General features: G+C 44.1%; 1 protein-coding gene across 1 annotated transcript in view; it reads left to right on the forward strand.

Moving 5' to 3' along the window:
• The window catches only part of MYO3A (myosin IIIA), a 258,190-nt gene that overhangs the window by 176,551 nt on the left and 54,125 nt on the right, over positions 1-27,514 (forward strand). The window contains exons 19-25 of the mRNA XM_075553416.1: positions 818-971; positions 4,463-4,551; positions 7,316-7,445; positions 10,079-10,158; positions 11,374-11,451; positions 15,952-16,157; positions 25,770-25,881. Of these exons, the coding sequence (XP_075409531.1) occupies positions 818-971; positions 4,463-4,551; positions 7,316-7,445; positions 10,079-10,158; positions 11,374-11,451; positions 15,952-16,157; positions 25,770-25,881 (849 nt within the window). The remainder of the gene's footprint in view (positions 1-817; positions 972-4,462; positions 4,552-7,315; positions 7,446-10,078; positions 10,159-11,373; positions 11,452-15,951; positions 16,158-25,769; positions 25,882-27,514) is intronic.

Consider the following 27,514-nt stretch of genomic DNA (forward strand, 5'->3'; position numbering starts at 1 on the left):
GTTATAGAGACTCGGGTAGCAGAGCTATGATAAGAAAATTTATTTCCTTACGTTGTATTCAACGTAGCCACCAAATCCCTTCTGGCCATGAAGGATTCCGAGGTTGTAAACCTTTACAGGAACAGGTAGCCTCCTGTTTCTCTATTGAAGCAGCTGGTGGGTTTGGACAGCCCACCTCGTGGTTAGCAGGCCAGTCCTTAACCTGTAACACATGATGGTTACGTATCAAGTGTTTGTGTTTTGCCAGACAGATATTGTTATTCTCATTCATATATGACAACGGGGGAAGCTCAGAGACTAAGAAAATTGCAAAAGACTATCTGGCTAGTTAAATGGCAGAAACCAGATCCTGATTCTAAAGCTGTTGTCATTCCCATGTCCACTCTACTAGCCTTCTAAATGTCGCCATGACTGACAAGCAGTGTAAGCATTCTTAAGAGATTTGGGGCATTTTTTCCCACTGGGGCAGTATAATCCTGAAATTTACCTAATTCATATTCTAAAAATTCTGGAACATAATGTTATTTCTATTCATTAACAACATCTTAACATCTTGAAAGCATGAGATGCCCGTAATTCTGGTAGAGAGACTAGATTTTTTTTTTAATTACTACCCTGAGTTAATCAGAGCTGACTTAAATGAGCCAGCAGGCCGATGGAGAGAAATATAAAAGGATACCACCAATTGAAGGGTAAGGTCACAGAAAGAAATGTGTTGTAATATATGTAAAATAATTTCGAGGTAACTATAATCAAGCAATGTATTATGAACAGAACTTTTAGTGAGTTTTTCTATATGAATTATCAACGGTTATAGAATGAATACCTACACGAAGACATTGATGCCAGAGTTATTGAATATGAAGATAACCGGCCTCTTTTAGATATGTTCCTTCAGAAGCCAATGGGTTTGCTGTCCCTCCTTGATGAAGAAAGTAGATTCCCCAAGGCCACTGACCAGACTCTTATAGGTAAGTTTTAAATCCAACACGTCTGCACAGTCTCGCAAATGAATCAACTCTATGTGATGTGCTTCTTAAAAGTTTTAAAAATCCAAGGGTGTGAGGGGCGATGCTGGGAGAGTGGAGGGTGGGTGGGTTGGAAAGGGGGAACTGATTACAAGGATCCACATGTGACCTCCTCCCTGGGAGATGGACGGCAGAGAAGAGGGGGAAGGGAGACTCCAGATAGGGCAAGATATGACAAAAATAACAATGTATAAATTACCAAGGGCACATGAGGGAGTGGGGAGCGGGGAGGGAGGGGAGAAAAAAGAGGACCTGATGCAAAGGGCTTAAGTGGAGAGCAAATGCTTTGAGAATGATTGGGGCAGGGAATGTGTGGATGTGCTTTATACAATTGATGTATGTATATGTATGGATTGTGATAAGAGTAGTATGAACCCCTAATAAAATGTAAAAAAAGAATAAAAAAAAGAAAATGATTAGGGCAGGGAATATACACATGTGCTTTATACAATTGATGTATGTATATGTATGGATTGTGATAAGAGTTGTATGAGCCCCTAATAAAATGGTTAAAAAAAGTTTTTAAAATTATCTGGAAGAAAATGTGTCCTGGCTTGCACACATGGTTTATGTTCTCAGCAAACCATAAAGTTCATGGTTGGGGTCCACCCCGAGGATCCTGGGAAGGAAGACGTGGTGACCTACTTCAGACAGACAGACATGGAAACCCCCACGGAACTGAGGTCTACTCTGACATCCATGGGGGCTCCAGGAGTTGGACTCACTCAGCAGCGAGGGGTGTTTTTGTTTGGGGACAAAGCCTGTGTGTTTAACTTTACAAGAGAGAATCTGGCTTTAACACCAGGACATATAACCATATGAAATATTATGGATAATTAAACAGTCTTAAAGAGCCCTGGTGATGCAGTGTTGACGTTCTAGGCTTTCAACTTACAAGTCGGGGCAGTGGCTCAACCTACTAACCACTCTGGGGTCGGAGGCTGTGGCGTCTGCTTTCCTAAGTAGTACAGCTTTGGAAACCTTAACGGGGTCGTTCTACTGTGTCCTGTAAGGCTGCTGTGCGTTAGAATCCACTCAACGGCAGTCAATGGACTTGGTTTTCTTGTTTTTAAAGATGTGTGATCTTGGAATTCTGCTCACTTTGTGGTGGGGTGGGGTCCTCACTACAGAGTCTTAGGTTAGAAAGGAACATAGGAATTACCCAGGCTCCGTTATAAACTGGTGGGCAGGGCGGAGGAGTGACTCAAATCTGAAAAGAGATCATTACAAGCGAGGAAAACAGACCTGTCTGCGACCATGTAGTCATTTACTGAACGGAAGCACGTAGCCTCCATTACCTTTATTTATCACCTCAAAATTATAGTACTCTGAGAAAAGGCGGTAGGATTGTGCTGAGTCATCAAAGCAAGATCAAATGTATTCTTTTTCCTGTTTGAGAGTGCAGCGAGGTTTGGACTGTGCTTAAGAAGATTCTCCTCCAACACGGTCGGAATAAAAATGGCCGTACTCCTTACATTAACAAGCACGGCTGGTGTTGGTGATTAGGCATTTGGCTGCTGACCACATGGTCTTCAAGACCACCACGTGCTCCTCAGGAGAAATCTGAGGCTGTCTGCTATCAAACAGATTAATCCTTGGAAACGTTATGTAGAACGCTTATGAGTCAGAATCCACTCAGTGGTAGTGGTGGAATCGTCAAGGCATAAGGTCTCATTTAAAAACCTTTTTACAGATGCATGTGCATTCTGAAGTTTTGTTTGTCTTCTCATTTACACCAAAGACACTGTCACCCACAATTAGCACAGGATTCAAGTTTTTCTAGAAGAATCTTTATTTTAAAACTAAAGAAAAAGAAATGGCCTGAAAAAGTTCATCCTTTTTTACCCTAGAGCAGTGGTTCTCAACCTGCCTAAGGTCGCGACCCTCCAATACAGTTCCTCATGTGGGGGTGACGCCAACCATGCATTATTTTCATTGTGATTTTGCTATGGTTATGAATTCGGAGACCCCTGAGAAAGGGTCATTCCACCCCGAAGGGGTCGCAACCCACAGGTTGAGAACTGCTGTCCTCGCTTGTGATTGATGCATAGGGTTGCTGAGGCTGCACATCTTGATAGGAGCAGAGAGCGCCCCCCTTCGCCCATAGATAACTGGGCGTTTGAGCTGATGAGCTGTAGGCACCAGCCCAAGTCATCACGCCCTGCACCCCGGGGCCCTTGGGCCCCACTGCCATCCTCCTGACCTAGACACCAGGAGTGCGGCCTGCGAGGCTGTGTTTTGGAGGACCACTGTTCTAAATCACAATGAAGCGGCAAATGCAGGGCCTTGAGGGTGTCTTTTGGCTTGTGTGGTAGTTCTATAGTTGCCAATTTGGGAGGATACGTCTACCTCAGCGGTTCTCGACCTGGGGGTCGCGACCCCTTTGAGGGTCAAACGACCCTTTCAGAGTAGGCCCCCGATTCATCACAGTAGCAAAATGACAGTGATAAAGCAGCAACAAACATAATTTTATGGTGGGGAGGGTCACCACAACATGAGAAACTATGTATTAAAGGGTCACATCATTAGGTGGGTTGAGAACCAGTGGTCTACATGGACTAACACAACTTGTAAGTTATATTCCTAAATGTGCACACATTAGTTATAATACATTTTCTGTCTGTACTGTTTTTTATGGTGAAAGATATGACTCTGTCCATTTTTCTTTTGTATCATTTTATTGAGGGCTCGTACAACTCTTATCACAATCCATACATCCTTCCATTCTGTCAGACACATTTGTACATTTGTTGCCATCATCATTCTCAAAACATTTGCTTTCTACTTGAGCCCTTGGTATCAGCTCCTCATTTTTTCCTTTCCCTGCCCACCAACCCCTCCCTCATGAACCCTTGATAATTTATAAATTATTATTATTTTATCATATCTTACACTGTCTAACATCTCCCTTCCTTTTCTTTTATCCATCGCTCAGGAAGGAGGTTATATGTAGATCCTTGTAATTGATTCCCCCTTTATACTCCACCTTCCCTCCACCCTCCCAGTGTTATCAGTCTCACCACTGGACCTGAGGGGGTTATTTGTCCTGGATTCCCTGCGTTTCCAGTGCCTATCTCGTCTAGCTAGATCTGTAAGGTAGGACTGGGATCATGATAGTAGTGAGGGGGGAGGAAGCATTTAAGAAGAAGAGGAAAGTTGTATGTTTCATCGTTGCTACACTGCATGCTAATTGGCTCATCTCCTCCCCATGATCCTTCTGTAAGGGGATGTCCAGTTGCCTACAGATGGGCTTTGGGTCCCCAGGCAGCACTTCTAGTCATTCACAATGATATGATTTTTTGTTCTTTGATGCCTGATACTTGATCCTATTGACACCTCATGATCACACAGGCTGGTGTGCTTCTTCCATGTGGGCTTTGTTGCTTCTCAGCTAGATGGCTGCTTCTTTATCTTCACCATTTTTATTTCTACAGAAAAATTTGAAAATAACCTGAAATCACAGTTCTTCTGGAGACCCAAAAGACTGGAACTCAGTTTTGGAATTCACCACTATGCAGGAAAGGTGAGAACACTGGAGAATTTTGCCTTGAGTTTCTCTTTAGCTTTTGTCTGGTAAAGAATACATGAAAACCATGCATCAAAATCTTTGCAGAGAGTTACAATTCAGCAGCCCGTGTGTTTTGGCCCCGTCTGACTCTAGCTCTGCCCTCCAACTTTTACCATACAGCCTGTCCTTTGTCACCCACTCACTACGGATAAAGCCACCCCTCCAGGTTCCCCTGGAAATTTCTCAGCTCCCTCCTAAAGCAATGTTAAAATTTCTGTGATAAATACAAAAACCAAAGCCAAACTCTCCACCGTCAAGTTGAACTTGACCCAGTAGCACTGCTCCTCTGAGCATAACTGCTCCGTAGAGTGTCCGGATTGTCAGTCATTACAGAAGCACACAGCCTTGTTTCTCTCCTGCAGGATAGCTGGTAAGTTTGAATCGCCAACCTTGCAGATAGCCGCCCATCACTTAACCCATTGCACCACCAGGGCTCTGCAGTTAACACAAGATTAGAGCATTTCTAGAAGAACATTTATTTTGAAAACTAAAAGGGGTGTGGCTTTAATACGCTCATCTTTTTTATCCTAAGATCTAACTTCAGGTGAGTTTGGCCGGCAATAAATATCATGTTTCCCCTTCACTGAATGATAATGTGGCTCAGCTACTACTTGACAATCTGAGGTTCAAATCTATCCAGAGCCACCTTGAAAGCCAGGCCTGAGTGATCTGCTTCTGAAAAATCAACCCCTGGACATCCTGTGGAGCAGAGTTCTACCTTACACACGTGGATTGCCATGCGTGAGAATTGGTTTAACAGCAAAATGTTGGTTTGTGTTTCTTTTACAGAAACTGACTTTTTCAGATTTCAGCTATTTCTGTCTTCACTGCAACCCCTACCCAACAGGAGAAGGTGCAAATCCAGAGCTGTGGTCAAATATTGAAACCATCGCCATGGCTAGAACCGGCTAGTCGAGCATTAGGCAGTTGGGGAAGTAAACATCCTCACGTGTGAGCAAACCTCAGAGCTTTCCTTTGCTTCTGTACAAAGCCGTGGGTCCCTTTCACACTGATGTTATGAATACTCAAGGGTAAAGGATATATCTAAATCAAGAGAGAACTGGAGCCAGAGAGAAATACACCTGAGCGTTCAAGCAACTGCCACATGCCATTCAGTCATCTACAAGTTTAATTTTTAGAGACCCCTTGAGTAAGTCTTAAATAGGACAAAGACAGAAACCAGTTTTGTTAGTCTGGGTGGACTAGAGAAACAAATCCAGAGACACCCATATATGTGTAAAATAAACTTACACATCAAAGAACAATTTTGCTTTAAGAAAGCATCCTAGCCCAGTCCAGATCAAGTCCAATATTATGCCATATGTCAATACTAGTCCATAAATTCCTCTTTAGACTCACGCAGCCATGCAATGACACCAAATGCAGGAAGATCACAGGTAGGTGGAAAGTCTTGTGGCTCCAGTGGCGGTGGAAGCAGCTCCGCACTGGCGTGGGTCTCCATGTGGCTCCTCCAGCTCCAGAACTCCACCCTAGCTCCATGGAATGTCTTGCAGGGAGGGAGCGTACGTGGCCTCCAGTGAGCTATTTATCTCCACTACGCTTCCAAACGAGGTCATCACACTGTGACCTGATTGCTTCACTCTTACTCGCCTCAAGTTGACACCAGATTACGTAACTACCACACAAGTCTTCTGGATGAGGGAGACTGGCAACATGAGGCCGTAATGACAGATTCAGTCATGTGCCAAAGGATTTTTCCCTGAAAAAAAAAAATCTGTGTTAAGCCATTATAGTTAGAGACGCTCTCATGATTCTCGGCTTGTGATTTTCTGTTTCTATCTTAAAACACCCACAACAGTTTCTCATGATTCCATTGGAGTCTCTGGGTGGTACAAACAGGCCCCCTCAGCAGCTGGCCAAAGGATTGGAAAGTACACTTCTACCCTGAGGTGCCCCAGGGAAAAGATCCATCTATTATGAAAAATCAGTGGTTTAAAAGCCCTGAGGTATACTCTGATACACATGAGAGCACCATGAGCTTGGGTCAACTTCATGGCGACTTTATGGAGTTGTATTTAATGATCCTCTTGGATCCTTAGGAAGTCTTGAAATTATTTAGATATGCCCCAAACACGAAAACCTGCAGTGTGTTTAGACCACACTGCCACTCAGGTAAGGAGCCCTGGGGAACCTGGTGGTGCTCTCCGCTGCGACCTGACGGGGGGCATTTCAAACCACCCCCCTGCTCTGTGGGAGAAAGTTACAGAAATCTCATCCGTAAGGATTACCGCCCCATAGGGCAGTTCTGCTCTGTCCTGTAGCGTAGCTATGGGCGAGACTGGCTCAGTAGCATTGGGTTTTGTGTGTGGTGTTTACTACTCAGACTCTGCAAGTCGCTCAATCGTCAGACAAATGAGAAAGTTTGTAACCGCCGTGCGCTCCACTCTGACGTCCCCCTAAGCCCCTCTCCAACTGAAAACAGAAGATGCTAAATGAATAACGTCATGAATGGGAGGATTGGCCACTTTCCCCCAGTAAATCAGTCAGACACAAGTGTTACTCTTCCAAGGTACACTGTATCCCAGAGAAGAGGACGTCTCCAACCAGGTCAGCAGGACTAGCTTTCTAAATCGTGTGGCCCCACTGCCTGGCACACAGTAAGCTTGGGCAAAATAAGTGTCTGCGGATAGAGGTGGTGGTGGCAATGACCTCGGAGAACACATTGACTACTACTGACGACAGCATACTTTATCCGCAGGTCCTCTATAATGCGAGTGGCTTTTTAGCTAAAAATAGAGACACTCTTCCAACTGATATCGTGCTCCTTTTGAGGTCCTCCGAAAACAGTATCATTCGGCAGCTCGTCAACCACCCTCTCACCAAAACAGGTAAGGTCATTTCTTTGAACCAAGAAGGTTTCTCGGGCCCTTTCTGGCTCTATCATTTTCCTGAGCAAATGCCCCAAATGGTTATGTTGTTTTGACTTCAGCTCAAGAAATTGGTTTGTTCTGATCCACGTCCTCAGAATGTGATCAACAGCCTGCAGAAAACGGAGAGGTGAATATAAAGAGACCAGGCTTTCATTGAAGGACTCCTTTGGGAGCAGTCATCAAATAACGCAATGGGATCCTAGCTGCTGCCTCAACAAAGGCGCACATCTCCCAAGAGATCAGACGATTGAGGGTTCTCAGGGGTGCGCAGTCTTTGAGGTTCTGCAGGTCCACTGGGCGTTGCCTTATTGACTAAAAACTCATGGGCCTGTGTTCCACTCAATCATATGTATCCCGAATGTTCTCTCAAGTAAGAGAAAGTGATTTGGGTTGCATTTCTTTACCATTGTTTTCTGACATTTCTTGATTGAGCTCTATAACCAAACCTAACTCATTGCCATCCAGCTGAGTCCAACTCATAGCAGCCATGGGAGAAGCAGAATGGCTTTGACTCTGTGAGCATGGAAGGCGGCTCCTTTCTCCCTTGGAGTGAGCTGGTGGTTTTCACCTGCTGGCCTGGTGGGGAGAAGCTGCTATGCCACCAGGCCTTTTAATAAAAAGCTTAGCCTTTCCAGCACAATTCTCCTTTGTCACCTCTTCTCGCCTGGTCACACAGCTAGTGCAATACTAGGTAGACGGGATGACAGTAAATATTGTTGCTTTGTTCCTGACCTTGAGGGAAAACATTTCGTTTTATTTATCATTAAGTATGATGATAAGTATGGGTCTTTCAGAGACGTACATTATACGGAAGGCGTTACTTTCTCTTCTCAGTTTGGTGACTTTATCAGGATGCGTGTTGGATTTTGACAAACGGTTTTTCTGCATCGCCTGAAGTGATCATTTGTTATTGTTGTTTTTAGTCTGTTAATGGAACAAGTTACATTAACTAATTTTTTAATGTTATACCAACTTTGCATTCCTGAGAAAAAGACGGCATGGTTATGACTTGGAATGCATTAATGTATTCGATTTTCTAACATTTTTCACTTTGAGGTTTTAAGAAAGTTCGCATCTGTTTTGATAAGCATATTGAACTATAGTTCTTTTCTTGTAACATCTCTTTCTTATTTGGGGAACAGTGTGATGGTGGCTTCAGAGAATAAGTTGCGAAGTGTTGCCTTCTCTTCGATTTTTAGGAAAACTGAAATTTTCAGGAATTTCCTTTATAATTGTTTGTTAGAATTCAGCAGCAATACCATCTGGATCCGGACGTTATTGTGTGTCTGAGAAAAGATTTTCACTACAAATGCAATTGCTTTAATAGATTAAGTCCTATGGAAATTAATATTTAGTTTTTCACATTTAATTTTTCATTAAACATTAACAAATGTTTAAAACCAGTTAACCTTTACTTATCACTTAAAGACTGCGAGAGGAGAAAAGTAATCCTTCTAAAGTGATCCTTCATTCTGGAGGTACCTTGCACATGACTACTGGAATGATAAACCCTTGTTTTGTGGATTGGGTATTTCATTACACTGGTGACGAGGGAGAGGGATACACACGAGCATGAAGTGGAGACCTGGCCTGTGCAGTCCAGTTCCAACCAGAGCATTCCCCACACTGTGACCTCATTGCAGCCCAAAGACGAAGCAAATGGCCCAAGGGCAGCGCCTCTTAATCACTGCTCCATCAGGATTCAAACCCAGGTCCTTCTGGTTCCTGACACCAACGCTGCCTTGGGACGGAGTCCCTTAACCCCAGGCTCGTGTGGAGTGTAACCTAAAAATAAACAAACAGAACACCGTCATAGCCATCCAGTCCATTCTGACTCACAGCGACCCTCCCCCTCCCGGACAGGCCATCACCACCCAGTGGGTTTCTGAGACTATAAAACTTTACAGAAGCACAAAGCATCATCTTTCTCCCACGGAGCCACTGGTGGTTTCAAACTGCTGACCTTGCAGTTACAGCCCAGCCCGTAACCCGGTTACAGAAAATCACAGATACCCTTTTTACCAAAAAATAGGAAGCAACTTGCTCCCTCCACCATAATACCTCACGTTTTCCAGAAATCGAAAAGAACTTTAACACTACCTAAAACTTACATCTAAGTTGTGTGACAAGCAGCTTGCATTTATCTACTTACCCAAATGTTGTTGGTTCAAATCCACCTAGCAGCATCACACAGAAGGTAATCAGCTTCAGTCAAGTTGACGGCCAAGGGAACCCTGCAGGACAGGTCCGTCCGGTGTGACACATCAGGTCACCATGAGCCGGCATTGACTCAGTGGCAACAAAAAGGGGTTGATTTTGTTTGGTGGGGTTCTTGAAAAACTTAACCTCAACTTTTCTTCTCCCCAAACTGTAGCGTTTTTGTTTAATTTAAAATCTGTCGTAGATATTCACACGACATTTTACCACCACCACCACCAGCACCCCGTGCTTCCCAGCAGATAGTTAAACCAACACATAAATATTACTGTTGAGGGATCGACAATGCTTATTTTAACATTTAGATAAATGAAAGAATCATCTAGCCATTAAGGATTCTAGAAGATATATTCATTTTATCTACATTCTCATAGGTAATCTGCCACATTCAAGAACTAAAAATAAAATAAGCTATCAAGTGAGGACTTCAGAAAAATCAATCGACCTGGCAAAGGTAAGAAAATGCAGTTTTCTTTTTTTTAACATTTTCTCCTTTTTAAAATTTAAATCATTTTATTTGTGGCTCATACAACTCTTATCACAAGCCATATATACATCCATTGTGTCAAGCACATTAGTACATTTGTTGCCCCCATCATTCTCAAAACATTTGCCTTCCTCTTGGGCCCTTGGAATCAGCTCCTCGTTTTTCCCCTTCTTCCCCGCTCTCCCCTCCCTCATGAACCCTTGATAATTTATAAATTAATTATTATTTTGTCATGTCTTACACTGTCTGACATCTCCCTTCACCCACTTTTCTGTTGTCCATCCCCCAGGGAAGAGGTTATATGTAGATTCTTGTAATAGGTTCCCCCTTTCCACCCCACCTTCCCAACATTTTTTTATTAATCATTTTATTGGGAGGCTCTTACAAATCTTATAACAATCCATCATTCAATTGTGTTAAGCACACTTGTACATATGTTGCCATCAACATTTCCAAAACATTTTCTTTCTTCTCGAGCCCTTGGTATCAGCTCCTCTTATTTTCCCCTCCTCCCCCCTCTCCTTCCATTGTGAATAATTGAATATTATAGGTAAATATGGATACTTCTTCATGAGAAAAATAGCTTCAAATCTCAGTGTATGTTTTCAAAAATTGTGGTGAGTTCACCAAATTTATTTTCACTTACAGTCTTTTTAGAAATGTCATACATAATTAAGATGCATGCGTTTCACAAAGAAGCTCTGGAGAGGCAACAACGACCAAGAAAACGCATTTTTCACGGCTGGAACCTTGAGGCTCGCACCTTCCCAAAGCCCATATTTGTGCGCAGCTAAAAGTCAACAAACAGCCTTTCCTTCATTTTTTCTATCTCCCTCTGATCTCTCTTTTCTGATTAAACATATAATTTCGCATTGTATTTATAGCACCTCTAGTGGCTAAAATCGCCATACGTGTTTAAGAGATATACCTAGCTCTTCTCTTATAGCGTGTGTGCGTATTACAATTAAGGTCCACACAAGTCTGTATTCAAGGCTACAGCTATTCACATGCCAAGCAAGACCAGTGGAAATTCCAATGATGCTGGTGAAACCATCGCTCTGACTCTAGGTGACTTCGATATTTTCTGTATTTGAATGCCTCGACTAAGACAGCTTGCAGGGACTAAGACACCACGACATTGCCTAGCTCCTGAAACAGCACTGTCTTACTTGGTCTTCTCAGGGTGACAACGCAGAAGCCACCCGCCGTGCCAGAGAGACGACCAACGTGAACACACAAACGGTGTCGTCATATTTTAGAGTAAGATATTAAGTTATGTATCGAGGAGGGATATTATGCATTCTGAAGGAGAGTTATAGATCATAATCTTGGACCAAGTACTACTGCTGTTAACAAAAGTGCATTTTTAAATTGATATTAATATTGGTGAGATGCAGAATTTATTAGAGAGTACTGGCACAAATCTGTGGGTTGAATTTCCTTAGACATTTCACCTAGATAGGGTATCCTAGACTTGTCTTACTGGAGATCTGCGTCACAATAGAAATCTGCCCATAGAGCCGAGGGCATTACCATGAACCTAAATCCAAAAAATGGCTCTTAATCCAATATCATAATAATTTTCAGATGGGGCATGGTTGAGAATCCATCCCTCTTTGAGATCCCCCCACACATAAAAAACAAAAACCGTTTGGATCCAGTCCATTCCAGTTCACAGCACCCCGTGTGGGCCGTGTCCCAGTAGAACTGTGCTATTGGGGTTCTTCTGAATTCAACAGCCAGGCTTGTCTTTGGAGGTGCCTCTGGGTAGATAAGACCTTCCAGTGTCTCCATCATGCATGTGAACTGTCAAGGCCACCCAGCGACTCCAGATGGATGAGCTGAAGACTGCAGACGTAAAATAGAACTCCGTGCTCCCCTGGGGCAGAAAGAAGATACCAGGAAGATGCAGTAGCACGTCCAGGGACCCATTCTGTGCTAATTTTAGCAGAGAAACAAAGTGTGGACTTTTCTCCCGTGTTGGATATGGGAGAAAGGAATGCTGAAAAGCACTGTCTTTTCCCGGTGTGCTAGAGAACACTTGATAACCCTCCCTTTATCGCTGGCTCCAGTTATTGTTTATATCTTCTGAAGAAATTATATGAACCGGCCAGTGAAATCTGTGCGGTACCAGCCTCCACAATCAAACAGGTCCAAGGGCGGGTGTGTAACTGAGGGGTAAAATCAAAGAGACCTCAGACAAGATGAAGCGTGCAAGTGCTCAGCTCCGGGGCCATCGTGACTTCCGGGGCCAGATCCAAGCAGAGAGAATATATTTCCAACCAAGGCTTATATACACCCTAGGAGCTTGCCAGTCCCCCTAATTACAGGCAGCCACATCCATAGCAGAAAAGGGTTGTTCAGTAGGCTTATTCGTGACAGGGAGGCATACACATAACAAGAGAGCCAGGCTCTAGGGTCAAAGTGGCAGCCTAACCTTGGTCGTCCCTGAGTTGGCTTGACCTTGGGTGTCTTTGGGCTCTCCTTCAGGGGAGCAATCCATTATCCTTATCAGAAAGGAGCGAGCCCTACTAGGGAGGGACAGACAATAGGGCCTGGTGGCCTTAGAGGGCTGACCACATTAAGGCAGATCACCTTTAAGCAGTTGACCGTCAAGTGTATAGCCAGTGACCTTGTGTCTGCAAACAGCATCTTAGGTGTGGCATATATGATGGGGGGACATCCTGGGGAATAGCATTTCTGTTTCCAACAGAAACTAAAGAAAAGACAACCTGAAAACTTGGAAATTCTGAGGACTGTAATATAATGCAGGGGACAGGGTGGGAGCCACGTGCATTGATGCTACTCAGGTGGCTTAGCACACGTGTGTAATGTGGCATGAGGGCTTGAGAAATAGCTCCTAAAACAAGCCAGCTACTTTCAGAAGGATTTCAGATTCCATTAGAGAGGCCAGTGTAGGCCACGGGCACATGCAGCCTGCTGCGTACTGAATGCATCACATCCCGGTCACTGCCGATGCGGCCACCGTGCGTCAGAAATGCAATATGGCTAAATCACCCAGCATCGTCACGGCCAGGCGATGTCTGCCTCAAGTGAGGCCTCAGACCACTGGTGCTGGGCGCCAGACTTTCTGCTACTCTTGAGCCAGATTCATTCACAAAATCAGCTTCATCCTCAGGTTGGCGTGCAAAGCAGTAGAAGACAATTCCAGACAGTATGCAGTGTTTCTAAAATTGTCTGTCTCCTCTACAGAGACGAGTGGGTGTAACAGCTGTGCCTCCCCCACCCCATCCCACCCAGCAAAAGCAAGCTCATGGCCGTGGAGTCTCCCTCCTCAGTTTGCATGACCGAGGGACTCCTATAGCAACGTAGGGCATTTTCACAAGGGACCATGGCACAGTGCATGGGTCGTAGCTGTCAGATTGTTTCTAACTGTGCCTTGGTGGTCCCTGAAAAATGCCTACCTTGCCAGAGAGCCCCTCAGTAATGCAAACCGCTAAACAGGCAGTTAAACTGAACAGTTGGTGGTTCAAACCCACGCAGAGGTGCCTGGGAGGACAGGCATGGCACTCTGCTTCTGAAAGCTGCCGGTTCTGAAAACTCCACGGAGCAGTGCTACAGTAAAACTCCACACACACACACATGCACATTCACACACTCTCTCAAACACACTCACACGCTCTCACACAGGCTCTCACACATGCTCTCACACTCACACATACTCACACAGGCTCTCACTCACACACACTCTCTCAAACACATTCACGCTCTCACACAGGCTCTCACACAGGCTCTCACACTCACACATGCTCACACACTCACACACATGCTCTCACACACACATGCTCACACACATGCTCTCACACTCTCTCAAACACACTCACATACTCACATGCTCTCACACACACTCACACTCACACTCTCAAACACACTCACACGCATGCTCACACACACTCACATGCATGCTCACACACGCTCTCACACACTCTCACATGCATGCTCACACACGCTCTCATACACTCTCACACGCATGCTCACACACGCTCTCACACACTCTCACATTCACACACACACACTCAAACACACTCACATGTTCTCACACACACTCACACATGCTCACACACACGCTCTCTCACACTCACACATGCTCTCTCAAACACACACATGCTCACACACATGCTCACACACACACTCACGCTCACACACGCACTCTCTCAAACACACTCACATGCTCTCACACACACTCATGTACTCACACTCACTCACACATGCTCTCAAACACATACACGCTCTCACACTCTCAAACACACACACTCGTACACACTCACACTCTCACACACACTCATACTCTCAAACACATTCACACACTCTCACACTCTCTCAAACACTTCACACACACACTGACACTCACACACACATGCTCACACACTCACACCCACACATACTCTCTCATACACACATGCTCACACACACACACGCTCGTCATCGAGTCACCCCGACAAGCAGAGTAGAACTGCCCCTTTGAGAGTCCCGACTTCGTCAATCTGAGCAAAGCCAGTGAGCTTGAACCGCTAACCTTGCGGTCTACAGCTCAATGGACAGCCTGCTACGCCATCCCAGCTTCTAATTCCCCGATAATGCCACCAGTTGCAGTCAACTCCTGCTGTGCACGCACGTGTATCTCACCTTCATGTCCCAGTGCCTGGCAGATGCTCGCCTGACTAAAGCAAGGACGCTGTCCGGAGAAACGTAAACACAAATGCGTGAAGAACGCAGCAGAGGAGCCACGTCCACACAACACCACGCCAACCCAGCGCTTCGCCGCTTGTCCGCATTTATGAGTGCAGGGTTTTGTATCTGAGCACTGAAGGGATGCAGTCAGAGTTGGTTGGTCAGACATTGTGACCTTTGTCTTTGAGGTACCTGTGTTTGGCATCCATGTTTAGTGAAAGCACATTGCTTTCATATGCTAGACTCCTTACCCGTGTCATTGAGCTGATTGAGACTCCTCCGTGTCCTGTGGGACCAAGGAGAACTGCTCCCTTGAGTTTCTGAAACCGCAAACCTTCACGGGAGCAGACAGCCTTGCCATTCTTTCCCAGAGGCTCTGTGGGCTTTAAACACCGCGTTGCTGTTAGCACGTCAGTGCCCAGCCCCTGTGCCACCGCTTTTGATAATTTGCTGGTGCAGAACATAGTCTTCATATCTGTGTGTGTTTTTTTAATCTATGAAAATTGTCAAACTGGAACAGATAAGAGTGTTTAAATGAATATCGCTTTGCTTACTTCGGATCTATGCCCCACATATTAAAAAATGCATCAACCTCTCCACGCTTTTTTCAGAGTAAGATGGTTATGACAGGGCTTGGGGGTATTTATAAGTATTTTCATACTTTGTAGAAAGGAAGAGTTGGACAAGGAAATTAATAACATAAACAGGATTAGCCAGACTGTGAGTCAAAATATTATAATTCAGCATGTTTCCCTGATAAGGTATAATTACTTTCAGACAAACTCTATTTAAAACATTATATCTATTCATTGAAGTAGCCTAAAGCATTGTCATACAAACTTTTAATAACTAAGTTTGTAGTTATTGCACCTACGTTTTTATGAATACATCTGCATTCTAATATCTTTTCGATAAACATTTTATCAATGAAGATCTTCCCTCAGTTACTGTGAATTCGTGTGGGCATTTATCACACTCAGTTTCTGAAGTTTATTTCTTTGGAATAAAGAGAGTAAAAGCCCAGGGATGCTACGCTGGGGATTCATCTCTGTTGCATGATGATTGCAGTATTCGCTGATGGACTTATTATCGAAAATGGTGGTGGGTCAGCCTCATTTTGTGCGCTGCATCAAACCGAACAATGACCGTCAGGCAAGAAAATATGACCAAGAAAAGGTTCTGCTCCAGCTGCGCTATACAGGAGTTCTGGAAACTGCAAGAATCCGGCGGCTAGGGTATTCACATCGGATACTTTTTGCTAACTTCATAAAACGGTCAGTGTGTTTGCTTTTTCATTTCCATCTTCGGTTTATATAAAAATGTTCAGAATATATGACACAACGGAGGAAAGAGAACTGTTTAGGTTGTTAATGAGGGAATGTTTTGTTAATACAAATTATTTTATATCTAAGAGAAAAGTGGACTTTTCACAGGGGCTGGAAATTTGCTATCAGCGTGAAGAACTGACATGCCAGCACTGGCAGTTTAGGCACAAGCCCAGGCTTCTCTGTGAGGTGTTGATTGATCTGGGCTCCGTTCTCACCTCTGTCATTAGTTGTGTGTCCAGTGGTTTCCAGCAGGGGAATATGTTGTCCCTCCTGACGCATATGGCTTTCACAAGTGAGGCTGGGAGTTGTGACTGGCACCTAGCTGGTCAAGAGAGTCCAAGAAGGCTGCTGACTCGCATCCAGTTCACAGAGTGATGCCACCACAAAGAATTGTCCAGCCGGGTTTGTAGCAATCGTGACCAGGTTAAGAAACCCCGTCTTCTACAGAGCCACATTTTTTGATGGGGGGCTGGGGGTGGTTATTTGGCACTGTTTATTTATTTAAATACTTTTATTGGGGGCTCTTATATCTCTGATCACAATCCATACGTTCCTCCAGTGTGTCAAGCGCATTTGCACATATGCCGACATCATCGTTTTTGAAGCATTCTCTTCCCACTTGAGCCCCTGATATCCGCTTCCCATTTCTTACCCCTCTCCCCCACCTGCCCTTCCTTACGAACCCTTGATAAGTTATAGATTATTTTTTCCCATATCTTACATCGTCCTCTGTTGTCCCTCACCCACTTTTCCGTTATTCGTGCCCCTGGCACGGGGTTCTAGGGTGATCCTTGTGATCCATTCACCCTTTCTCTCCCTACCCTCCTCTAATCCTCCTGGTATCTCTACTCTCCTTGTTGGTCCTGAGGGGTTTGTCTGTCCTAGATTCCCTGTGTTTCAGGCTCTGATCTGTAGCAGTGCTTGCTCTGGTCTAATCCGATTTATAAGGTAGAATTGAGGTCATGATAGTGGGGGGAAGGAAGCACCAAAGATCTTAAGAGGAAAGTTGCGTGTTTCATCAGTGCTACACTGCACCCTGACTAACTCATCTCTTCCCTGTGACCCCTCTGTGAAGGCATGTCCAATTGTCTACAGATGGGCATTGGGTCTCTACTCCATGCCCCGCACCCATTCACCTTGGGTACAGAACCCCATTTTTATCATGGGGTTTCCTCATTTATTTTCAATATTCTGCTAGATATTATTGTTTTAATGATCAAACAAGATAGCCTCTAAACGTGATTTTAAAAAATAATAATCAATTAGATATAAGGTATTTTTTTCCATATTTTAAGTTAATGTAAAATGGATTAAGCTGTATCCTAAACATATATTTTAAGTAAGGCATTAGTGATTACATAACTATCCAATACCTTACATATTTAATATTTTAAATCCCTAGGCTGCATTTCTGTTAGTGGTTAAATTTAAAATAGTTTTCATCTTCAAAGGGAAAGTCTATTAGAAGTTTCTGGTAAAGCTTCCATCTGGAACAGCCTCAGGGCTTTTACAGAGTCTAAAGTAATATTAAGAATTAAACAAGGTGTTGAAATGCTACTAGGTACACAAGAAAACTAATTCCTAATCAACTACCTCTGCTCTCCACCACCACCCAATTTGGCAAGTCGTAAGCATTCTTTCTCCTGGAATATCAGAGATCATTACTAAATGTGCTGTGAATTCCATTTTCCCTCCTGTAATTTATCAAAATTTCTGAAATTCTTTATTTTTTCCTTTAGTATCTAAAAGAAAATATAGGGCACCTTAAGAACACTATTGCTTTTTGTGGTGCGGAGCAAAATTCTGTAACTATCCTGACTTTTATAGTGGCTGATCCTTTAAAGTAGTTGAAGATAGACTTTAAAACTTCAAGTCTCAGAATTCAGAATTGAAACTAGAATTTCATTATGATTTTCCTTCACACAGACTCAATTCTCTATACGTCCAGCATCAAGAAATAGCGAATCTTGTTATTGAATTCTCTATACGTCCAGCATCAAGAAGTAGCGAATCTTGTTATTGAATTCTCTATACGTCCAGCATCAAGAAGTAGCGAATCTTGCTATTGAATTCTCTATACGTCCAGCATCAAGAAATAGCGAATCTTGCTATTGAATTCTCTATACGTCCAGCATCAAGAAATAGCGAATCTTGCTATTGAATTCTCTATACGTCCAGCATCAAGAAATAGCGAATCTTGTTATTGAATTCTCTATACGTCCAGCATCAAGAAATAGCGAATCTTGCTATTTCTATTGACCAAGGGATTCATTCTCCGGTCTGTGCTTAGAGGGAAGTAACCCAAAAGACTTCATTCGAAAAGGTTTCAAATGTCAAACTGCAATTAAAATATGACCTTCTGATCATGTATTTCATTTTTAAAATAGTAAGTCTTTACCTTGCTTAGGTAAATGTTTTGCATATAATATTTATGTAAATTTTAGTAATTTTTTATTTACAAGGCGCTATATAAAGCACTAGGGAGTCCTAGTGGTTACCCACTGGGCTGCGATCCTCTAGGTCTGCAGTTCAAAACCACCCGTAGCTCCTCGGGAGAAAGACAGGGCTTTCTACTCCCGTCAGCAGTGACAGTCTCAAACCCACAGGGGTCACTGAGTCAGCATCGACTGCAAAGCAGCGAGTTTGGGGTGGATATACAATAGAACCCCCATCCTCGGCCGTATCAGTACTCAACATAATTTGATTTTAGCACAAGATGTTGAGAAAATTTTGCATCGTATGTAGCTCGAACAAAACATCAGAATCTCACCCGACACACGTGATTTTTGTAATCAAAGCAGTTCATGTGTGGGTCACTCAGCTTTAGTTGACGTTGTTAGTACGCGTTGTTTAAACATTTTGTGGCTGTGTAGTAAACTGCTTTAGAAAACAGTTCAAGAATTGCCAACAGCAGACCACATTAGACAGCTTTTTTTCAGAGAAAACCAGCCAATTTCCTAGTGAAAAAAGGCAAAGAAGGGGGGAAACTCCTGAAAGCAACTACCAGTTGATTTTTTTTTAATCATTTTCTTGGGAGCTCATACAATTCTTATCCCAATTCATACATACATACATTGTGTCAAATACATTTGTACATTTGTTGCCATCATCTTTCTCAAAACATTTGCTTTCTACTTGAGCCCTTGATATCAGCTCCTCATTTTTCTCCCTCCCTCCTTACTCTTCCCTCCCTCATGAACCCTTCCTCATTCATAAATTATTATTTTGTCATGTCTTACACTGTCTGACATCTCCCTTTACCACTTTTCTGTTGTCCATCCCCCAGGGAGAAGGTTATATGGAGATCCTTGAAATCAGTTGCCCCTTTCCACTCCATCCTCCCTCCACCCTCCCAGGATCGCCACTCTCACCATTGGTCCTGAAGGGATAATCTGTCCTGGATTCCCTGTGTTTCCAGTTCCTATCTGTACCAATATACATCCTCTGATCTAGCCAGATTTGTAAGGTAGAATTGGGATCATGATCATGGGGGGGAGGAAGCATTTAAGAAATAGAAGGATGTTGTATGTTTCATGGTGCTACACTGCACCCTGACTGGCTCGTCTCTTCCCCGCGCCCCTTCAGTAAGGGGGTGTCCAGTTGCCTACAGATGGGCTTTGTGTCTCCACTCTGCACTCACCCTCATTTACAATGGTATGATTTTTTTGTTCTTTGATACCTGATACCTGATCCCTTTGGAACATCGTGATCACACAGGCTGGTGTGCTTCTTCCATGTGGGCTTTGTTACTTCTCAGCTAGATGGTCGCTTTTTTATCTTCAAGCCTTTAAGACCACAGACGCTATATCTTTTGATAGCCAGGCACCATCAGCTTTCTTCACCACATTTGCTTATGCACACATTTGTCTTCAGGGATCACATCAGTAAGGTGAGCACCTACTGATATGATTTTTTGTTCTTTGACATCTGATACCTGGTCCTTTCTACACCTCGTGGCCACACAGGCTGGTGTGCTTCTCCCATGTCTACCAGTTGATTTTAAGGAAGGGAATTCTCCTTCTAGACAGTGACTCTCTCTCCATCCCTCCTCTCCACATCGATGTCCACACATCCAGATCCTCATCACCCTCAAGATATGGGCCACACTGTCATTGTTTAAAACTTTTTAAATGCTGTGTTTCTTATTTAAATTATATTATTTAACTCTGAACTTATTTACTTTGACATCTCTATGTCATGTTTTGTATCAAAAGGCAAGGATAGGGTAAAAACTTGGTGGTCGAGAACAGATCAATCCATTTTCAGTTATTTCTTATGGGAAAAATTGATTCGGAACTTGACCGCATCACATCTCCATACTCCTTCTAGAATGGATTAGCGTCGAGGTCCTGGGATTTACTGCACTGAGGTGAGGATTTTAATTCCAATTGACCCAACATTTGGAGGCTCAGATCACCAACCTTGACCACACCAGATACAAAGAGTGCGCAGACTGATAGAAAGCAGGAAAGACGGACTCTGGACATCTTGGAAATGAGTTCCACACCGTGACCGGCCTGTGGTCTCGGTGGCTCCTGTCCACTGCTATATTAAATCTGCCTCGGCCTCACAGGCACTCAAACCAAATTATCACCATTTTGCTGCACAAATAGCAGGTGCTTTCTTTCCTCTACCTTGGTAAGAACAGCAGCAAAACCCAGGAAGAGGAAACACGAGCCTTCTTTTTGCCTCCACTGACTTGGGACTGTTTGGCTATTATTGCTCAGGTTGAGCTAGACAAGCCGTGGCACCCACAGTTCTGCAGGGAAGAGACACACTTGCTAGAGCAACAGGGCTGCACGAAAGCAGCTACGACTGGCACGGCCCTGGCTCATGGCTCAGCACTCTACACAAACAAATCCGCGGTGCTGACCTTCCTGTACCCCGGGGTGCCCTTTTCCCATAAGCAGGAGCAGCAGAGTGAACTTCCCACCATCTGTGTATGTATTCGAGGGACTTGGAGTCGACTGGATTGGCAGAGTGGGTGTTAGTGGTCATGAAGGGGGAAAGAATCAACTATCTACTGCCATCAAATTCCTACACATAGCAACCTATTTGAACAGAGTAGACCTGATTATTTGGATTTCCAAGATTTACCCAGGTTGTAAATGTTTAGGGGAAGAGAAGGCCCCATTTCTCCCACAGTGCATCTGGTGAAGTCAAACTGCTGACCTTGAAGTTAGAAACCCACTTTTTAACCCACTATGCTAACAGGGCCCCTCGGTAATTAAAAAAGAAGAAGAGGAGGAAAATCTGTTAGTTGAGCTAAAATTATGAAAAGAGTGTTTTTGAATGCTGAGTTAAAGTTATATTTTCTGAAGTTTCCATGGTTTTATTCTATGGACCATAAAGAGAGCTAAACCTGCTGTCAGGATGATATTGTAGTCAACAGGTTATTTGGAAGGTCAGAAATGAGAATAAATTTTAAAATGCATGTAAATGTGATGTTCTCATAGAGGATCCCTGGGTGGCCCTAAGGGTGAAGCATTCAGATAGATACTCATAGAAAATTTGGCTGTTCAGAGGTTCCAAATCCACACGGAAGAAAGAACTGGCAAGCTACTTTCAAAAAGTCATCCCCATCTAATCTGCTGGCCAGCTAGCCAGATACCTGGTGAAGTACCTGGCTGGTGCTGATGAACAATGCACCATCCTCTCTAGCCATGAATCTTGAAGTCACTGTGGCAGAGGGCTCCTCACATCAGCTGGGATCAAATTGTCAAGGGGCGGGGAGGGGATGTTGACTACTCAGTGGCTGCCATGCAAGTTATGATGAGGTCCCTCCGGACAAGTAGCCATCCCTACCAGAGGGAAGAGGGATACTGATGGGAAAGTCAGTCAGGAGAGGGGAAAGGGAGCAGACACGTCTGGGGGAGCGGAAGTGCATGACTACTTATAGAAAAATGGGGGGAGGGGGCTGACCTCAAAGTGGAGGGAAAGATAACCAAAAATATTTTTAAGAACCCTAAGGGGGGAGTATCCCCAGTAATATACACCAAATAAGCCACACTCACTGAGTTTCTGGGCACATCCTGGGGACCCAGGCCCAGTGCCATAGAACACTGGAGCATTGAATCCTGGATTTTCACAGTGCACAGCAATCTGCAAAGACCGCACCAGAGAGATCGGATGTGGAAACTCCACTAGGTGAGCTGAACACTACCTCAAACACACGTGTAACCTGAGAACTTGAAACTGAAAATTCATGGTGTTTGAAGAAGCAAAAGAGAACTTACTGAGAGTATTAAACCGCCGGTAGGCAGACAGTCGTCGACTTACTACATCAAAGCCCTACAGGCTGTATGAAGACATATATTATTCCAGCAAACCTGTGGCCGACATTCTCAGTGAATATTATTGTAAAACTTTCCTGATACCCAACTCCCCTTGTTTGTGTAAACTGCATCCAGTGACGACAGGATTGATTCTGTACAAGTGACTAATTCGGGTACTGCGATGTGGTGTTAGCCTACATTGGCCCAATATCCCTCCCTCAACAGTGTTTTAAAAAATTGTACCAGGAGCTGATCAATGACAATATTAATGGAAGATCTTTGTGCTCCAGGGAGATGATCAATAAGACTCTCTACCATTAATTAGCAAGGAGGTCTCTAAAAGAAGCCAAAGGCAGACAGAAAAAGAAAACATAGATGCAGGAATAGGTTTTGGGCTCGCACTTAATCCTAGCTCCAATTTAAGAACGGTTAGTTCTTACGTCATGCCCCTGATCGATACTCACCTTTAGGAAGGGAACACAGAAGATAGGGGTGTATAGCCAAGTGTGGAAGAAATTAGATGGTGTCCGGCTATCAGATAGACTAGCATCTGGAGTCTTAAAGGCTCATTTCCAAACAAGCAACCATCTAAGTGAGATGTCAACTAAGTCCACATGGAAGAAGCACACCAACATCAGTGACCTAAGGATTGTAAGTCATATCATCTGAAACCTAAGGAGGGACTAGTGTCAGAGACTAAACTGGTTTCCAGAAGGCTATGGATGACATCAGCAGCCCGAGGTATGTGCCTGAGATCTATACAGGATATAAGCCTTTATCCATAGGAGAAGGATGGAAAGACACCCGTCACCACCCAGAGTGCATTGGGAGCTCAAAATTATAAACCTGGCTTTCGCGGTTAAAACATTGTCACTTGATTCCCTCTCTGTTGCACGTTGGGCCTGATCTGGTTTTCAACATTTTCTGTGGGTTGGTCGGTTGGTTCATATTAGGGAACAAAATACTCAGAAGTACTTTGTCATTGAGGGTAGCCCTCTTGAATTTTGGTTATATAGTTTCTTTTTCTCAGTATATGGAACCCAGGATTGATGAACCTATATAGACAGCAAGTAGAATAAGAGCTCCTGAGGGCACAGTGGGAGCTGATATCAAGGAGTTCAAGAAGGAAGAGGATGTTCTGAAATGGAAGGTGGTAGCAATTGTACAGTACTGCTTGATGTGATTGAACTGTGGAATGATATCATATCCATGTTGGCTCTCAATGAAATGGTTTGGGGAAAATATTATAAAATAAAATGAAGTTTTAAAACCTACTGCCATCGAGTGGATTCCAACTCTGAGTGGCCAACCATGGAAAACTATAAGGCGTATTACTTCTACACTGGAACCCGTAGGGTCGCCACGAGTCAGAGTCCACTCAATGGCAACTGGTTTGGTTTGGCTTGGCTTCTGTGCTATTCCAGAATAACAAAAATACAGGAAGAAGAGTATACAGAGACATTGTAAATGGGTGGTCCGAATACAAGAAGTACCAGGGAGACATGCTCCTTTGTCGCCGCTAATTTGAAAGCTGTTACCCAAATTGGCATGGGATCTTAGGAAACCAGAGTGATGTGTAAGGTCCCGTGGGGATGTTAATAGGCCTGAACGACCCTCCTGCGTCCTACATTAGCTTTTGCCTGGCCCTCCCAGTAGGATGCATATCTCATCAGAGCCTCTACCTATTCTGTGGTAGATAAACTCTTGTTTTGTGACAAAGATACAGTCTTAAGGAAAGGGACACAATTTTAATTTACTGTAGTTGCTTCAAATTAACCCTTATACTACAAAACCACCTAAGTTGGATCCAGTTTTTCCACTAGGGACCTACACTCTATGGTTAGTTTCCCAGAACTCTGATGTTGCCAGCATGCATTACATGACATAGTTTAGTGGAATACGTAGGTCAGTACGTATGCTTTGGAATGAGAACACCTCTATTTGAATCCCACCTGGGTCACAGTGCATGCGTGGTCTTATTCGATCAGCGATGCTCTGTAAGCTTGAAGCTTCAGTGTTCTCCTCCGTAAATAGACATGATGAGAATCGTTGTTGTTATTGTTGTTGTTGTTCTCGTTAAGCGCTGCCCCATCAGCTCCCCTTCGTCGAGACAGAGCAAGTTCCACTTCAAGCCACAGAGCAAGACACTGCTTTGTTCCCAAGCCGTCCTAACAGGTGTCACGTGTGAAGCCATTGCTGCTGCCGCTGTGCCAATCCGTCTTACCACAGGTCTTCCTCTCTTACGCCACCTCTCTGCTTCTCTAAGCACGATGTCCTTTTCCAGGGACTAGTGTCTCACCATCTATTCCTGTAGCAGCAGCTCTCAACCTGTGTGTTGCGACCCCTTGGGGGGGTCGAACGACCCTTTCACAGGTCGCCTAGTACATCCTGCCTATCAAATATTTACATGATGATTCATAACGGTAGCAAACGTGCAGTGATGAAGTAGCAATGACAATAATGTTACGGTTGGGGGTCACTGCATGGCAGGGGCGCGGCCTGAGGAAGATGGAGGACCGCTGGCCGGTGTAGGGAGCACTCTGGCTGCGCTTGCAAGACAGATGTGTGTGTTCTTCGGGCAGCCCACGGTACTTTCCCTCTTCTTCCCAACCCCATCTTCCAAAGGCGCCCCTTCTTCTTCAGTCGTCCTTAGCAGGGTCCAACTCTCACATGCGTAGGGGACAGTGAGACCGTGGGAAAACTCATGGCTTGGGTAAATAAGAGCATTTGCCCTATTTATGGTATGAGCATTAAATGAGCTGATATATGTAACAGCAACTGATAAATTGATAAGTAAAATGTCATCAATTCATATTCATTATAATTATTTGGGTTAATTAAACATCTTCACTCAAGTGGTTTCCTGAAGGTGATAAGAAGAATAAATATGTTTCTCTGCTTCCTCTCACTTTTGATTTCAGTGCCCAGAGAAGTTTGTTTTCTTTTGCTTTTTCAGATCCCAACTAAGATATGTTCTGTTCTTTATTTATGTTTATTTTAGGGAGAGGAGAGTTTTTGTCAGTGACTGTAGGATAAAGGGTTGAAAAGCAATTACTAAAGTGGAAATAGTACTCAAATTGACCCAAATGGACTGCTCCAGTTTTTCATCCGTCTGGAATTGAGTCTATTCGTGGGTGGTTCTGAGAATGCTCGCAGGATGACCCCGCCTGAAGTTGGGGGGGATCCCTTTCCCATCCCTGCACAACCCTGCCCGGTGTCTGCCAGCCCCTACCTGAGACGCTGCACCTGTGTACAGCACTAATCAGCCCTTTTCCCATTTAAGGTACTCTATTCTCTGCTACAAGTGGAACGAAGAGCCCCCAGTGAGTCCGGACACCTGTGCCACCATTCTGGAAAAAGTCGGTCTTGAGCACTGGACTCTTGGAAAAACAAAAGTAATGCATGTGCACATACAATGTACAGAAGGACATTTTAGCAGTTATGCAGGATTTAATGAAAACTATAATACTTCACAATGAATATTAAACTGAATGGCTAGCTAAAAACTGGGGTCTATGAATATATACATTCACAAAGGTTTCCTTCTTCATCAAAATTGAAAACTTTTATTCTTTCTAAAAATGTTTTACATGAAATTCAAGAAAAATCTATCTTGGAGATCCATTTTTAAAAGATAAAACTTCACTTCAGATAATATGCATATTGATTATATCAACACCAAATAGAGTTTAAAATACCAAACCAAACTATAGAGAATCGTAGTGGTCACAGTAGCATTCCTGGGCGGGGGGGGGGGGCGGGTTCCCACTTCTAATTTTCAAATCTGCTTCTATGGCAAATTTGAAGTTGATCTGAGTAATATATTCATTATTATTTGACTCAGTATATGTGATACTTGGAAAAGATGCATTTATGTATTAGATTTGAGACCCTGTGAGACGTGAGTTTCTTTAATCCCAGCGGTTCTCAACCTGTGGGTCGTGACCCCTTCGGGGGTTGAACGACCCTTTCACAGGGGTCATTCAATTCATAACAGCAGCAAAATGACAGTGATGAAGTAGCAACAAAAATAATGTTATGGCTGGGGGGGTCACCACAACATGAGGACCTGTATGACAGGGTCGCGGCATGAGGAGGTTGAGAGCCAGTGTCTTAGAGGAGGACGTAAGAAAGTATTGCCCATGTTGAATATGGAATACAAGTGAATGCTTAGAGAAAGGTGTGTTCGCTTTGGGGCCTATCCTAAAAGCACAACAAGATGGCCATAAAGAAATAAGCAGGGCGTCGTGTCTAAGGGGTGCATGAAGTGCCTCACGAGGGGATGGGTGGGAAACACAGGCAACCGAAAGCGCTCGGAGCGTAGAGCAAGCCACTCTCAGCCACACCACAGAATCAGGCGAAGATGAATGTCCACGTGTGCGGGCACGGCCACGTGCAAACACAAGCTGTGTCTCAGGAGGAGGGGGTGCGGGGAGGTGGGGGGAGTTGCCAGAGCGTTCTGATGAGGATTCGGGGTTGAACCCGTTTAAGGGCTTCTTTAGAAAACGTGTAGGGAGGTTTTAAAGTGACTGCCTGAGGCTGAGTGCCCCCACGTCCAGTATTCCATATTTACTTCCATGTTTGACTCTGTCTCTCCAAGAGCGCACATTCGAGTGTGTTCCTCACACCATTTCCAAGCGCACGGCCGTCCGGTCCCCTGCACCGCCTGGTGACCCGCGGACGGAGGAGGACCACCCCGCGGGTTTCCGACGCTGTGACTCAGTGACAGTGGAAAGCCCCGCCCTGCTCCTGGGGGGACCCAACGCTAACCACTGGGCCCCACAGTTGCCTCGTGTTCTCTTCGATGCTCACAAAGAGGAACTGCATCGGGCTGAAATCTGATCTGGTTTGGGGCCTGAAGCACTCCGGCACTTCAAATGGAGTTTTAACTAGCAAAAGCATCCTTTGAGGTTCCTGCTCAGTGTGGTATTTAAGTAGCATTTAAAAGTTATTTGTATTTTTCCAGTTCACCTTTCCCAACTCATTAAGATGGATAGAAATATTTAATATAGAAACATTTCCAATGCT

Source organism: Tenrec ecaudatus, chromosome 6 (genome assembly GCF_050624435.1).
Source record: "Tenrec ecaudatus isolate mTenEca1 chromosome 6, mTenEca1.hap1, whole genome shotgun sequence".
Lineage (NCBI taxonomy): Eukaryota > Metazoa > Chordata > Mammalia > Afrosoricida > Tenrecidae > Tenrec > Tenrec ecaudatus.